The sequence below is a fragment of the Suillus clintonianus genome (genome assembly GCF_016758775.1).
Source record: "Suillus clintonianus strain FC179 chromosome Unknown DEU56scaffold_22, whole genome shotgun sequence".
Taxonomy (NCBI): Eukaryota; Fungi; Basidiomycota; class Agaricomycetes; order Boletales; family Suillaceae; genus Suillus; species Suillus clintonianus.
The window spans coordinates 452,799-466,683 of NW_024539246.1; the positions used below are offsets into that span (position 1 = coordinate 452,799).

The 13,885-nt window shown below is 49.2% G+C and overlaps 4 protein-coding genes across 4 annotated transcripts; all 4 read left to right on the forward strand.

The window, feature by feature from the left end:
- Positions 1-1,145: 1,145 nt before the first annotated feature.
- Positions 1,146-4,360, forward strand: DEU56DRAFT_793480 (P-loop containing nucleoside triphosphate hydrolase protein). Its single transcript, XM_041352767.1, has 15 exons — positions 1,146-1,368; positions 1,434-1,524; positions 1,575-1,673; positions 1,733-1,843; positions 1,912-2,015; positions 2,085-2,197; positions 2,258-2,409; positions 2,457-2,590; positions 2,643-2,695; positions 2,752-3,074; positions 3,132-3,367; positions 3,418-3,522; positions 3,610-3,687; positions 3,807-4,147; positions 4,203-4,360. Exons 1-14 carry the CDS (start codon positions 1,205-1,207, stop codon positions 4,099-4,101), a joined length of 2,058 nt encoding a protein of 685 aa, XP_041210406.1. The 5' UTR covers positions 1,146-1,204; the 3' UTR covers positions 4,102-4,147; positions 4,203-4,360.
- Positions 4,361-4,775: 415 nt separating this feature from the next.
- On the forward strand, positions 4,776-7,980 carry DEU56DRAFT_979515 (uncharacterized protein). The gene is made up of 9 exons (XM_041359746.1): positions 4,776-4,988; positions 5,067-5,144; positions 5,200-5,279; positions 5,332-5,402; positions 5,454-5,736; positions 5,788-6,023; positions 6,079-6,340; positions 6,395-7,669; positions 7,727-7,980. Exons 1-9 carry the CDS (start codon positions 4,940-4,942, stop codon positions 7,763-7,765), a joined length of 2,373 nt encoding a protein of 790 aa, XP_041210407.1. The 5' UTR covers positions 4,776-4,939; the 3' UTR covers positions 7,766-7,980.
- An 874-nt stretch (positions 7,981-8,854) lies between these two features.
- DEU56DRAFT_733267 (uncharacterized protein) lies at positions 8,855-10,002 on the forward strand (the record flags this gene model as incomplete). Its single annotated transcript, XM_041348325.1, has 7 exons — positions 8,855-8,915; positions 8,971-9,083; positions 9,138-9,293; positions 9,348-9,426; positions 9,482-9,598; positions 9,655-9,845; positions 9,895-10,002. The coding sequence occupies 7 exons, from the start codon at positions 8,855-8,857 to the stop codon at positions 10,000-10,002; spliced, it is 825 nt and encodes a 274-aa protein (XP_041210408.1).
- Positions 10,003-11,771: 1,769 nt separating this feature from the next.
- On the forward strand, positions 11,772-13,494 carry DEU56DRAFT_733339 (mitochondrial branched-chain alpha-ketoacid dehydrogenase kinase-domain-containing protein; the record flags this gene model as incomplete). The annotated part of the gene is made up of 8 exons (XM_041348330.1): positions 11,772-11,847; positions 11,906-11,983; positions 12,040-12,155; positions 12,211-12,422; positions 12,479-12,717; positions 12,776-12,837; positions 12,893-13,330; positions 13,384-13,494. 8 exons carry the CDS (start codon positions 11,772-11,774, stop codon positions 13,492-13,494), a joined length of 1,332 nt encoding a protein of 443 aa, XP_041210409.1.
- Between the last annotated feature and the right edge of the window lie 391 nt (positions 13,495-13,885).

Sequence of the window (13,885 nt, forward strand, 5' to 3'; positions counted from 1 at the left end):
GTGTATACTTGGAGGCCAACATCACTCGCTGAATCATCTTGAGGGACAATACAGGTTCAAGGGCAATCAAATGAACTACACATATCAAGCTCCACACCATGCCAACCAGCAGTTTTGTGCACCCGTCGTTTGTCGCGTCGCAAATTTGAATCATATGATTACAACCCTTCCGAGGCACCAGTGTCCGCGCGCAGAGAATCGCATGCAAGCAACAGATGACAGCGATGAGATTCCAACAGAGACGGTTCACATGTCAAGCATGCACATTTGATGAAAACACGCACCGCTCTCCTCTCATTGGCGAGCACATGTACCTCGGAACCAACTAAAATGCGCTTACTTCGCTTTGCCTGTCAACCTAGCATCACGTTTCCGCTACAGGTTCAACTGTAATATTGTTGCAAGGTCAAGCTCAGACTGGCTATGTGCCAACCTTGAACCCACGGTAATTGTCATGCAAATCCGTATGAGTGAGGGCCGATGATTGAGCGTAGTAGAGACAAAGGAAACGACTAATCCGAGGCTTCTTCGTCAGCTGTAGGCGCAACACTCTGTTCGAGTGAAGGGTGTCAATGTGGCATGATTTGACTCATCGAGTGCTGCTGTCGATTTCACGATGTAGTGATGGTCGTGAATCAGTTGTTTGTTATCGTGTTTGCATATCGTTGCGAAGCACTGTGCAGTGTTCGCAAGGTAAAGTCGAATGCTTGCTCAGCTGATGGCTTGGAATAAAGTATCAATCTTAGTGTGAATAGCCAGAGTTTACTTATCGACTGACAACGGTGGGCAGGGCGGAGTGCAACCCTGTGCTACCAGTAACCACATAAAAATTTCCTTTACTCCCAGGTCGCGGGCCAACCCTGGTGTACCATGGCGGCAAGTTCGCCACGAAAGCCACAACTGAATGCGCATGATAGAAACAGGGAATGGGCATGCACTCATCTGGAGTAGATAATGACACTGGATGGCGCAATTTAGTCTTTGCAAAATAGTTCTGGGGACATCACTTGCAGTGACGGTTGACCACATCATACATGCGCGCAACTTGGTAAGTTTGTGGCACTCCATTGTGGTACATCACGTGACAGTCACGTGCACACGCGTTATGGTTGACATCCTTTCGTTGAACTTGACAACCTCTTCGCTTCTTTGCAATCAAAGTCCTTGAGTTCTCTTCAAATCCAGGCCGCGTCTTCGTGGATACATGTCTGGCACACACAAGATCAAGATCGCCGCGCGCCTGCGACCACGCATCGAGCACGAAATTGACGACCAAGGGATACAGATAACACACGACGAAGACGGAGAGGGACCCTCGTGGATTCGCGTGCCCAACCCACGGGACGCGACGCAAGTCTTTCGCTTTCCGTGCGTGCAGTTTCTCTCTCGTCGATGCTTCAGGTGCCATGTGCAGTGACTGACTATTCATTTAGATTTACCAGTTGCTACGACCAAGATTCTACACAAGAGGAGATCTTTGAGCAGGATGTGAGACCGCTCATTGACGTTGTATACAGTGGCGTCGTGCGTCATTTAACATTTCTTTTGAATGCTTGTTGTATAAATGGACGTAGACCGTGACAATCTTTGCCTACGGCGTGACGTCCTCTGGAAAAACACACACAATGCAAGGAACAAGGGCATGCCCTGGCGTCATTCCACGAGTTGTCGAGGTGCGTATACTTGCTATTGCATGTTCTACATTACACGATTGCGAATGCCACTGTGATAGGCCATGTTCGAACAGAAAGCAGCGTTGCTGAAGTCCAACGTCGAACTCGCAGTGTCGTACATGGAGATATATAAAGACGAGTGTTATGACTTGCTGGTTGATCGGGAGACGGTATGTTCAACTTCTATCTACCATTTTTCAATGGCAAGGGTGTCTGACTGTTTTCGCGGGATGTGCAGGCTCCGAAACTCCCCGTACGAGAGAATGATGTGGGCCAAGTCTTTGTTGCAAACTTGAGTTCGATACCGATAGCCTCAGTTGAGGAATTCGTTGCAATTTATTCGTACGTGCCCTTTTCCGGTCATCTTTCTGTATGGCACCCAAGAAGGCATCTGCTTACCTCTGAATGCAGCCAAGCATCAAAGCACCGCTCAGTGGGCGCAACAAATCTTAATCGTTCTTCGTCTCGTTCGCATGCGATGTTAACGCTGGAGGTAACGATGACTGATTCTTCGGCACAGAAATGTAAGGACCAATTTTGATCTGCCATCTTCCCTAGGCAATTGACTCATCATATTCCTTTAGCATTAACAGGAAAGATCAACCTTGTTGATCTTGCTGGTTCAGAGAACAACAAGCTAACTGGAAACGACCCCACACGGATGGCTGAGAGTTCAGCCATCAATAAGAGCCTGAGCGTCCTCGGGCAGGTTGTGCATGCATTGAACCAGGGGGCTGTGCGTCTTTATAGTCAATTTGAAGCCTTTTGACTAACGGCATGCAGTCTCGAATACCATATCGCAATTCCAAACTCACGCGCATTCTCCAAGACGCCCTCGGCGGGAACTCCGTGGGATTACTCATCTGCAACCTTGCTCCCGGAACGAAATTTAGGCAGGATACCCTGAACACGTTGAAGTGGGTCCACGTGCATATTTCCTCAATTTCCCCAACTCACAACTACCTTCAGCTTCGCAGTGCGGACAAAGAACGTCGAGAACAGACCGGTGGTCAACGAGCGCGGTGCGTTGTTATCACCAAAACCGTCACATGATTCATGAAAACTTAATGCTCTGTAGACATACGACCCCAACCCAAACCCCACTTCGCAGCAATCCTACCACCACCTCCGAAACTTGCACCTGCCGTACTCCAGCCTTTGGAAGCTGTCGCAGGTCCGTCACGTGGCCCGCGGCCCAGCATCGCCCGCGCCGCACCCAGAGCAAGCCTTGCTGGCGCAGGTCAAAGTAGATCTCGTGTACCACGTGCCAGCGGCATTGGGGTATTTGGAGGCCATAAGGGACGTCGTCCTTCGGGAGTGCCCGCACTTATTAGCGAGAAAGCAGAGACAAGTGGTAACTTTAGCATGATGCAGTTGACAGATAAGGAAATTGATGAGCGGGTGCGTAAATGCTCCTATTCTCGATCACCCTTTAGGTTACTTAATACAGCTCGATAGATCGCAAGGGCTGTTGAAGTTGAAGTTGCACGCCGTCTCAAGGAGCGCGAAGAGCTTGACCGACAGGAGAAGGAGAATAACACGTTGCAGTTGAAACTTCAGAAAGAGAAGGAAAAAGAAAAGTTGAAAGAAGAAGTCCAAAGACTTCCGGCTGGGGTGCTTTCCCCGCTTATGGCGCAGCACCGGGATCTGGATCATGAACTTCGTGTGAGGCTTGAGGAATTGGAAGAGAAGTAGTACGTCTGCTCTACCGGCGAGGTCTTGCATAGCGCTGACTGACTCACAGCGAACGCGGGACCAAAGAACTTCAGCTGGCAGATGTGCTTTCACCTGTTTCGCGGAAGAAAACTGGACGCGCGTACGTGATGCTGGCCCGCGCTCACTCCGAAAAGTACGTGTCCGCATCGCGTACAACATATCCCGCGCGGCGACGACAGCATTCTTTATATACTACGCACATACCTAACGATGTTAATAGGGGCGACCTACAAGTAGCGCTTGACCTATACCGCAAAGCTGAGACGTATGTCCCAGATAACGTCAAGCTGAAAGAGAGGTGGATACTTTTCGTTGTTCATGTTTTCCTTTGTATGGTATCCGAGTCGAAGCGATAATTCTGACGTCTTTTTTTTGCTTGCCTTTGCTTGTCTGCGCGTGGCGTAACGCATGGAACAGAGTTATCGAGATCGAGTGGGCGGTGAAGAATGGCACCACATTCATCCCTTCTCCGAAGAAGCCCAGAAAGGCGAAGAAGACGAAGGCTGGGAAGCGCAAGGCGGTGGGTAAGGTCATGAGTGGAGACGAGGACGAAGAGGATTTGACGATGGACGGGATCCATCAGATGCTGGGAGGCGAGTCGAGTGGATCTGCAAACCCGCTGAAGAGGTTCAAAGTCGAGGAGGATGTTACGCAGGCTATGTCAGCGACCCCGCAGAAGAGGGTGAAATGTGAGGTCGAGGGAGACATATGAGCCTTTGTCAGTTGCAGTGCCGCGACGTCACATGTATGGCTGTTCTGTGTGTAATTTATTTTCTACCTGGTGCACTGTGAATATTCTTATAACACTCAAAGGTTGTATGTACAGGTTCGCCAGTGTATCATGTAATGCCCGAGTCCTTAAAAACGACGGTTGATGTTTTTGCTTTGCCAGATTCTTGTTAGTCCAACTAAGTAAACCTTCTCCTAGAACTCCTAGGCTACATTGCATGCTGATTCTCATATTCTATTCGGTTGATGACCTGTAGTCGACCTGCAGTAGCGATCTCAAACTTCAGCGAAGTGATAGCATAGTCACATTCTGGAACCCCAGCTCATGTGCATCGGCAACTTCGACAAGACAATTATTTCTAACGTAACAACTAAGTAGATCTGGCTCATGTACATGTGCATGAGTACTGAGTCCATATGACTCTGAGAACTCCGGAAATGGCAGCAGCGCATTTCGGTGCGGAACGGTGAACCCGAACTTGGATCCGATCCAGTTAACGGCTCGTTTAGATATATGTAGTCCACATTGTCCTCAAGCCAAGCAAAAGCACCAACAAGGCGCTCAAGGAAACCTAGTCTCCCCTTAGTCAGACTGAAGACAGTAGAAGTTTGGTAGAAGCCCGCAAAAGGAAAGGCGCAAAGCAAGTCATCTCTAGTCACGTGTAGCACGTGCTCGAGCGCGCCCCTCAATATTAGTCAAGTGGCGTGTCCCACTTTTCCCAGGCGAAAATTGGAAGAACGCACCCCTGTTTTTCTCAGAAGTTACAATCCACCACCATCCCAACCACTGAACAAGGCCTTTCAAGTGTCATTCCAACATTATGGTTGCCTCGAAAACCAAAAAGTCATCCAAGTATACGTATGCAGAACGTGAGTCTTTTTTTACCTCCTTTAACGCGTGTTGGGCATGGCAAAGGGCATCACTGATACCGACGACTCTCGAACTAGGGGTTCTAAGCGCATTTTCACAGGCACAGAAAGAGCACAGGAGGCATAGTGTACACCTCGCTACCCTACGTGCGCATGGTGAGGTGTTCATGTTTGCAAGGGGATAGTTGCTCATCATTGTCTTTGCTACTAGTGAGAAAGATTGCGAAAGATAGGAAAGATAGGCTAGGTCCTCAGTGGGCATCATGGGTAGGAAAGGCTGTGAAGAAGCTTGTACGCCTCATTATCTCGATTTTTCTGAAATCAACTGATTATAAGGGAGCAGGAAGACCAGGGAGTTTTGCACCCTGTCGACTCAAGTGGGTACGTGGGCATGACTCCGGAGGGCAAAAAAGTGTGAGTCCAGTTGCTAAGACCATTTTGACGTCGGACCCAAAGTTTTTTTAGCCTCTCCTATGCTCGTCGCAAGCTCCTTCCGACTGCCACCGGGGACGCATCACCTGCACAAGAAGATGCTGTATGGAAAAACGTCACCGAACATTTCTCCCCATCAGTGTATAAACGGCATCACGCGATATCTGCATCTCGTTTAAAGTCAGTTCTCGGCGAGGAAGAAGTCGAGGAAGATAGCGCTTCCGTACGCGGAAGTCCTAGAGCAAAGAGACAGCGACGGGCACCGTCCCCTGTCAAGCCCTCCGAGCGATCCTTGACAAAGATGACCAAAGCAGAGGTTTGTTTGACATTGTCATTACTGTAACATGCACCTTACTGTTACACATAGCTTCAAACTAAGGTCCGAGAGCTCCAAAAGGCAAAGCTTATGGATCAACAACTAAAGGCGCAACTTGCGGACCGCGAGGAGCAACTAGGAGCAGTCCAAGATGAGCTTAGGATGTTGAAACTCTCTGCTGAAAAGGCGCTCGCAACAATGCACGAAGAGGAACTGACAGAATTGGATGACCAGGAATTTCAGCACAGCATGGACGAAGAATTGCCAGCTCCAGACTTCTCAATATTGTAAGCCCTAATCTCTGCCCGCTCCATTTGTAATTAAGGATGTGCCACTTTGAAGTGATGTTCAGACCCCACGAGCCGGAACGCCTGCAGGGCAAGGTGCAGGTGTGACACGGACCCAATCAGGGTCTATCATTCACGATATATCTATGCGGCCCACTCCTGCACCAAGCTCTCCTGATCTGGAACGCGACCGGAGGTACCGAGACGATGAAAACTTGTTTACGGACCAACATCACGAACATCTTCGCACCCCCGAATCTCTGCCAGACCGCAGGGCCTCACAGACTGATGAACAACAGCTTGCTTTGGCGAACACGGTAAACTCACCATAATCTTTTCTTTCCACTTACTTTTGTTGACATTTCACACAGATTGATGTCATGGAGAAGGAGATCGCAAAGCGCACGACGGAGATTCAGACTCTCAAAGACACAGTGACACGCCTTCAGAACGAGTATGACACCCTGACAGGCGCGGTTGATAACCATAAGTCACGCATAATTGATCTTGAGGGCGAAACCGAGCACCTTCGGGCCATCATCAACGAACTCGAATCTGGGAAGCGCGATCTGCAACAATGCCTTGCTGATCGCGATCACAATGTCATTCAACTCCAAAATGCAGTTCTCGAGCACGAGCAAGTCGCCGTCAAGCTCAACGAGACGCTCGCTCAGAAGGAAGCCTCGCTGAATGCAATTTCAATAGAGGCCGAGACACTTACGCGCAGCAATAATGAAATCATTTCTGGGGTGCAGGGAATAAAAGAGGAAATGGCTGCTGCGCGAGGCGAGAATAGGCGTTTGACTGATGAGCTCGCTAGTTCTCTCAGAGCAAAAGAAATCCTTCGAGAGCGGATGGTGGAACTGGTCCGAACCACAGAGGAAAGACAAGGGGAGCTCGCCCAAGCCTTAAGTGTCGCGCAGAACGAAGCCGGCCATGGCGCTGTGCTCGCCCAGGAGCTTCTCGTCATGACCGAAGCTACCAGCGAGCTCGAGAAACAGCTCTCTAAGGCCAATAGCACCGCGACGGCCCTCGACGCTGAACTTGCGGAAGTCCTTGGACGCAATGGTCAACTTGAGTTGGCTTTAGATGACTCCAGGAAGGAGATTGAAGAGTTGAAGAGTAGGATCACGTTTGCCGAGATGAGGGAGGCAGAATTGTCGTCAAAATTGTTCACCGCTGATGCAACAAGGCAGTCCTTGGAGGATGCCGTTGCGATCATGAAGAATGCTTCACGGGTTGAACGAGTGAAGGCACAATCTACCGTCCTTGGGCTCCTCGAGAAAATTGATGGACTGCAAATTCAGCGCGATAACGAAGTTCGGGGTTTCGCCAGCAGAATTACAGCCTATGAAGATGAAGTCGAGGATCTTCAATTGAACCTTCGCAGCGCGAACGAGGCTCAGCAGAGCGCCCTTGCTGCAATCAACAAGTCCAAACATGACTTTGTGCACTTGGAGAATTCGCTCACCGCAGAGCAGGCCACTTGTAATGGCCTTCGGGTCAGTCTGACTGAAGCACGGGAGCAAATCTCTAGCTTGAGAGTCGCAAAGACAGCCTGCGAGTCGGCCATCGCCAATCTCAAGGCTGTTTATGATCAGGGGAAGAGAATGCAAACAGACTGGATGTCTGGGATGGAGAGCACGGTATGTCGTCTCGTGATTTGTTTGTCATGCGTGAGATGCTCAGACTGGGACGAACAGTTTGCTTCTGCACAACCGGCTTCGTTGGGACACGCGTGATGATGCATTTGCCTGAGCTAATGTCAAGACTAATGCAGAGTCAGAAAGACGGTCCTCATATGTACAATGCAGGTTTCACGGTAGACCATTCATCTGGACTTGAACATTTATCAGGCTGTAGATATACGTTAACGACATTTGTGTTGATTTAAGATAGAATTTACTTTACAAGTAGCTAAGCAGTCACAAAATCGAGCCTATGATACTTTGATGAATCCTTCGAAGTTGCTTCATTGCAAATATCTCATAAGAGCTTGAAGCTTATATAACTTGAAGTGCCACTAGCATCACAAGTACGGTACCTGTGCCATCCTGCATGGTCCAGACTCCAGAATGTCGAGCAAATTTAGGGCATACTCAAAACGAACTGACGGCGATATGCCTGTTGCGGGTAAGAACAGGCTTCATTGACGATGATTCTTCTCCTGATTTTCGATGAATCTACTGATACCAAATCCCATAGTTTCGCTTTGCCCGGAGTCCGTAGTACCAACAGTTCCACGGGTACGAAGGCAACTTGAAGACAAGGCAGCAATTGTGCACATGCAATGCCATTATGGCTTGGTTCACCGATAAGCACGTCAACTGAGACCCATCATTGACGACATGTTGTTGTTCTTTTGTGTCGCTAGACGCCCGGCGGTTGCGAACGAAGCAGGGCTAATCACGATCGGTACTAGGTAATATCCTGTATTTGCAGCACGGACGACCATCAGACATGAGTCACTCCCTGCTTGGCCCAAAAGCCGCGGCTTTGGCCTGGCATGAGGCTCGCAAAAAAAGCCAGGCCAGACCAAAGCAGCCAGTGACGGTTGGCTTTGGCTTTCCAGAATCGGCCACGGTGGCTTGGCCCACGGCTTGAAGCTGGGCCGTGCACATCACTACGAACGGTAAAATATCTCGATCGCAAGGTGGCCACGCCTGACTTGCCTGGTTCTGATTGCAGTACGGACAACCACATCGGAGCTAACACAGCTTTGTACATGCTGTGAAACATTTATTTGACTGCCTGCGTTTGATCCACCTACAATGTCCATCAGCTTGTCTCTCCTGTCTGAATCGCGTTCAGCCAGTTCAGTGACCGTAATCATGGGTATTTTTCTCGACAAAGCCTCGCTCATAGCTCTGTTTCTCGAGACCTTGTTTTACGGTGCGTCACCAACCGCTGGGAATGGCCATGTGTCGGATCCTATCATTTCAAACAGGCGTGTTCCTCACGCTGTACTTGTTGACGCTGCTCATCCTACTGAAGAAAACTGGCGTTCAACGGATACTTCTCATTCCGGTGGCAACCTTGCTGCTCTGCACTACCACGGCCGTGAGTGTACTGATCAAGACTGTTGGGAGGCTGACTCAACGCAATCACTCTCAGCATCTGATCGTCGATTTTGTTCGAGCGTTAGAGGCATTCGTGTTCAAAACGGATTCGATCGATGCAAATGCCTATTATTCCAACTTTTCTTCGCCGTTGGAACTCGCAAAAATTGCCATTTACGTCACACAAACAACACTTGCTGATGGTCTCATTGTAAGTTTCTCTATTTGACGTGCTGCTCTCCCCTGAATAACGGGCAGTATATAGGTTTGGCGGTGTTATATGATTCACGATAAAAGTCCCTTAGTTGCATTTCCTGGTTGTATCGTGCTGTTAACCAATGGGGGTGAGCTTCTTGAAAGGTTCGTCCGGCCACTGTCGTGTCTCATGACATTTCGCAGCGATTGGATACTATATCGTATGGTCTCTTTCTATGACCACCGCTGTTTCCACTACCTCTGATAAGTGTATCACCACATTCATCACATTGACTATGGTTATTGGTGTAACCTGCACTAGTGCGTCTATTCCGTAGCTGACCTGCAGGCTGCTGCTGACAACCAAAACACGCCAGCTTTGATTGCCTGGCGTATTTATCGCACTCGCCGTTTCATGCCGGGCGGCCTTGGTGTATTTTTACCCGTTTTAATCGTCATCGTTGAGAGCGGTGCTTTATACGCAACGAGCGCCCTTGCGTTCCTCCTGGCATTCTTGCTCGGATCCAATGGCCAATATACTATCTTGGACGTCATCCCTCCTATCGTGGTGCGTTTACATAACTTGGACACGAGTTGCTAGCAGGACTTTTTTTTAGGGGATTGCGTTCTGCCTCATCGTCCTGCAAACTCACTTTCACGTAGGTGGTAAACCTCCGATTGAACAGCCCTCTGAAGGGCCAGACATCCTCATCGGCCTGTTTTGAGGACGAGGTGTACAACAGCAACGGGTACCAATGTGGAACCGATCATTATGGAAGAGACGGTGTTCAGCTTGACATGATGTGCAGAATCAATGGTTCGCAGGGCGTGTCTTTTTGGAGATTGGACCATCTCCTGCTTTCCCGTAACTGGTCTTGTTTTTTGAAGGGCGTGGCCGCCTAGACGTGGTCGTCCTATCGGTTTATTTTATTGGTTGAGAATCCTGTTCATTAGCAGGGACCTATAACCGATATATAAGAAGTGCACTAACTACTTGTGTAGAATATGCTACGATATCGAATGTTGGTGTAAACAATAATATAAATGTCCGACCCCTCGATTCTAGTAGTGCTAGGTTCGGAAGAAGTACATGTTCAAAACTTGGTTTTCGTTGCCCTTCGTCCGACGTCAGCTTTCGTCAGTCATGAGCATTGGGCAAAGTCGATTGAACTCAAAAAGCGTACCGCCGTGCACTTGACAACGTGATATAAGAACAGTAAGAGGCAATTTTATTTATATGCCCAAACATGTGTGCCTAGTTTGATTGTGGTTTATTGGATGATGTGCCGGGCCCGAATTTCCATGTCAGCACTAGGCTTCAGGCACGACAGTCTTTGTTCTCTTTATCAGGTCATGTGGCTATTGCGATGATGAGATCATCGTCGATCCCACATGAGCTGAGGAATGGTCGGTGCAATTCGGCGCATGAGATGACAGCTGACGCGGCAGACACTGACACCGACACGGTGCCACCTCATAACAGCTCATAGCCTGGCCCTGACATTCCCTGGCAGCAGTTTCCAACGTACTTGCCCCGCAAAATCAGTGAATCTCGGGAGCAACGACCAAACATTGAGGCAACGGATGAGAGTCTCTGACGGTGAGGCCCTGTGTGTGCGGGGTACCACAGACATGCACAACATGACAACAGATCTTCATTTATAAAGGTCAGGGAGAAGGTAATAAGTGCTTTTCCCAGCATCCAAACGAGAACACCTTCTAGCACCTTGCGTTATCGGGCTGGTCCGAGGGGGTGCGGAAGTGAACACCTTGAAACATGAAACGACTGGGAACGTGTGAACATGTTGTACTGATAGCGCAGCATGTGAGCAGGCTGGAATTAGTTTGTCGAGATATTGCGGTTTGTTGGGAAGCGACTGAAAAGCCTCGTGACTGGGGAAGGACCCCAGCTGCTCTTTGACAGCAAAATTTTTCGACGTGTTGATCATCGTCACGAATACGAACCTAGATCAAGAGCTACATAGCAACTTCCCATTTGTAGTTTGCTCAGGGATGGCAATAAGAGAGAAACTCAACTGATGGGCTTACCTGAATGATTGGGACTAACAAGCTTGAGTATATCGTGAGCCAGCACTAGCAAGCAAAAGGCCACAATTGAAATGTTGCTACTGGTGGGTGATATGAAGGAGCTGCAGGGGTCCACATCACACGATAGGCGCGCAAACCAAGATAATTCAAGTTGGTCACACGAGGTTGTTCTGGTGGAAGTTGGGACGCATTATGTCCACTAGTGGTTATCGAGCGAGCCTATCGACGTAGGGCAATACCTACTAGTGGTTGGCTGGTGGCTAGCACTATGGTGTGGCTGTGGCTAGCGGCTGTGGACTAGTATGACTAGATCTTTCAGGAAATGAAATTCACGTGCAAACAGTGCGGGCAATGATTTAAAGCCGAGGAATGGATCATATCCATTTACCTTAAGTACTACCCTCTGCTACGTCAAAGCTTCCCAACTTGAACACTCGTAGATGCCATGTCTGCTGCATTTCGAATCTCTCCAGCCCTATGGGACAAGATTCACCACTTTGCAAGCTTTCCTCAGACGGGCGGTATGTCATCTGATATCCTCATAACCCATTGCCCCGGATCTCTAATTTTTATCTATAGTCTCGTTGCAGCAGATGGTGCTCTTCGGTCAACACCCAAGCCAGGGAACTCTCCTCAAGGCGAGCCAGTTCCTCTCAGGTAACCTCAATCTTTGTCTACATTCGGCTCCCTCTGATACCATTGTCCACCCTCAGAGGAGCTACCCGTCCGCCTCGCACATCGTGTCAAGGAGCTCGACCAGCTTCCACATAATCTCAGTGACATGCCTTCCATACGAAAGGTCAAGAACTGGTATGCCCAGTCCTTCGAGGTTCGCTATTTCCCATCTTCTTTAACTCCACTTCTCCTCACCGGATCTTACACAGGAGCTCATCAACTTTCCCCCCGTCCAACTCCCACAACACCTTCGTCAGCACCTTTCCTCGTCAGGCCACGAAATCTTCTTACCTGACAGCACCCCAAACCCAAGTCTCGCCGCCCTCCAGGACCACGATCACCCTCTCTTCAACTTATCCCATCTCAAGGGCAATGCGAACGGCATCGGCAACGTCAAGCTCAGGGTCCCTTTGGAGCGCAGGTACATACCTCATTAATACTCCAGAATCCACACATACCATGCTCACTTAGTACAAGATATTACGCCAAGTCATCATCCATCGACTGGCCACCTTCCGTTCTCGACTACAACGCCCGTTTCACCCGCATGCTCGAGGCTATAAAACGCAGGCATGACCCTACAGTCACAACAGTCGCACAAGGCGTTCTAGAATGGAAGCGCAGTCAGAACGCCAAGAACATCGGCCTTGATATGCAGGCTTGGCTTGATAGATTCTACATGAGCCGTATTGGTATCCGCTTCTTGATCGGCCAACGTCTGTTATTCTTAGCTTTTAGCCTTACCCTCATCTCATCTCCGTTACCTTTCCTTAGACGTCGCACTAAACACACAACAGCCACACAAAGACTATGTAGGCATCATCTGCACTAAGGCTGTACGTTGTCGTTTTATCTCCTTCTCTTTTCACTAAAACCCCTCCTTCACCGCAGAACGTACACGACATCGTACAGGAAGCCATTGAAAATGCTCGCTTCGTCTGCGAGGAACACTACGCCATGTTCAAAGGCCCTCCTGTTCAACTCATTTGCCCTCCCAACCTCATCTTTCCCTACGTCCCAGGCCATCTCTCTCACATCTGTTTCGAACTTCTCAAAAACTCACTCCGTGCCGTCGTCGATCGTTTCGGCCATGACGCACAAGACGATAAACCATACCCGCCCATCAAGGTCATCGTCGTAGAGGGAAAGGAGGACATCACCATCAAAATCACCGATGAGGGCGGAGGAATCCCGCGTAGCGCCATTCCCCTCATTTGGACCTACATGTATACGACTATGACGGGACAGAGCATTGACCAGGACTTTCAAGCTAGTGACTTTCAGGCTCCGATGGCAGGATTTGGGTATGGACTGCCGTTGTCGAGATTGGTGAGCGACGTGCGCGTTTGTCGGGGGCTTGCGCTGATGTATGTCGTTGACAGTACGCAAGGTATTTTGGGGGTGATTTGAGGTTGATATCTATGGAGGGGTATGGGACGGATGTGTATATCCATCTCAATAGGCTTTCGAGTAGCCGGGAGCCTCTCCCGTAATCCGCGTGCGCCTGGTTGATCTTGATTCTTATTGTTGGAAGAGCTGTGTACACCATATGGGGAACGACCCAGATCCATTCGATATTGACTGTAACTTAGCGGTTCATTCTCGGGACCAGACAGACGACAGATCCACGACAGACCTTATAACACTGTATCATTAGTGCAATGTATGCATTCCTATCATAGCATAATGGAAAACTGAAATACAAAAACAAGACAGAAGAGAATTTTTGGTGGTGGAGGAAGCTCATGGTCATGGATCGATCAGACTAGTACTGTCTTCATCATTTGTATCATGACCCATGTTTCAGGCTAAGCACCTGACAGTCACATCTGGTGAGATCTTGTGAATGCGTCGTACGCTAGCACAATATGCACGTACATTGCA

Coding starts and splice junctions, on each gene's coding strand:
- DEU56DRAFT_793480 (XM_041352767.1), top strand. CDS start 1,205: ATGTCTGGCACACACAAGATCAAGATCGCCGCGCGCCTGCGACCACGC. Junction 1,369..1,433: donor ACGCAAGTCTTTCGCTTTCC/GTGCGTGCAGTT, acceptor CTATTCATTTAG/ATTTACCAGTTGCTACGACC. Junction 3,075..3,131: donor ATAAGGAAATTGATGAGCGG/GTGCGTAAATGC, acceptor ACAGCTCGATAG/ATCGCAAGGGCTGTTGAAGT.
- DEU56DRAFT_979515 (XM_041359746.1), top strand. CDS start 4,940: ATGGTTGCCTCGAAAACCAAAAAGTCATCCAAGTATACGTATGCAGAA. Junction 5,403..5,453: donor ACTCCGGAGGGCAAAAAAGT/GTGAGTCCAGTT, acceptor AAGTTTTTTTAG/CCTCTCCTATGCTCGTCGCA. Junction 7,670..7,726: donor TGTCTGGGATGGAGAGCACG/GTATGTCGTCTC, acceptor TGGGACGAACAG/TTTGCTTCTGCACAACCGGC.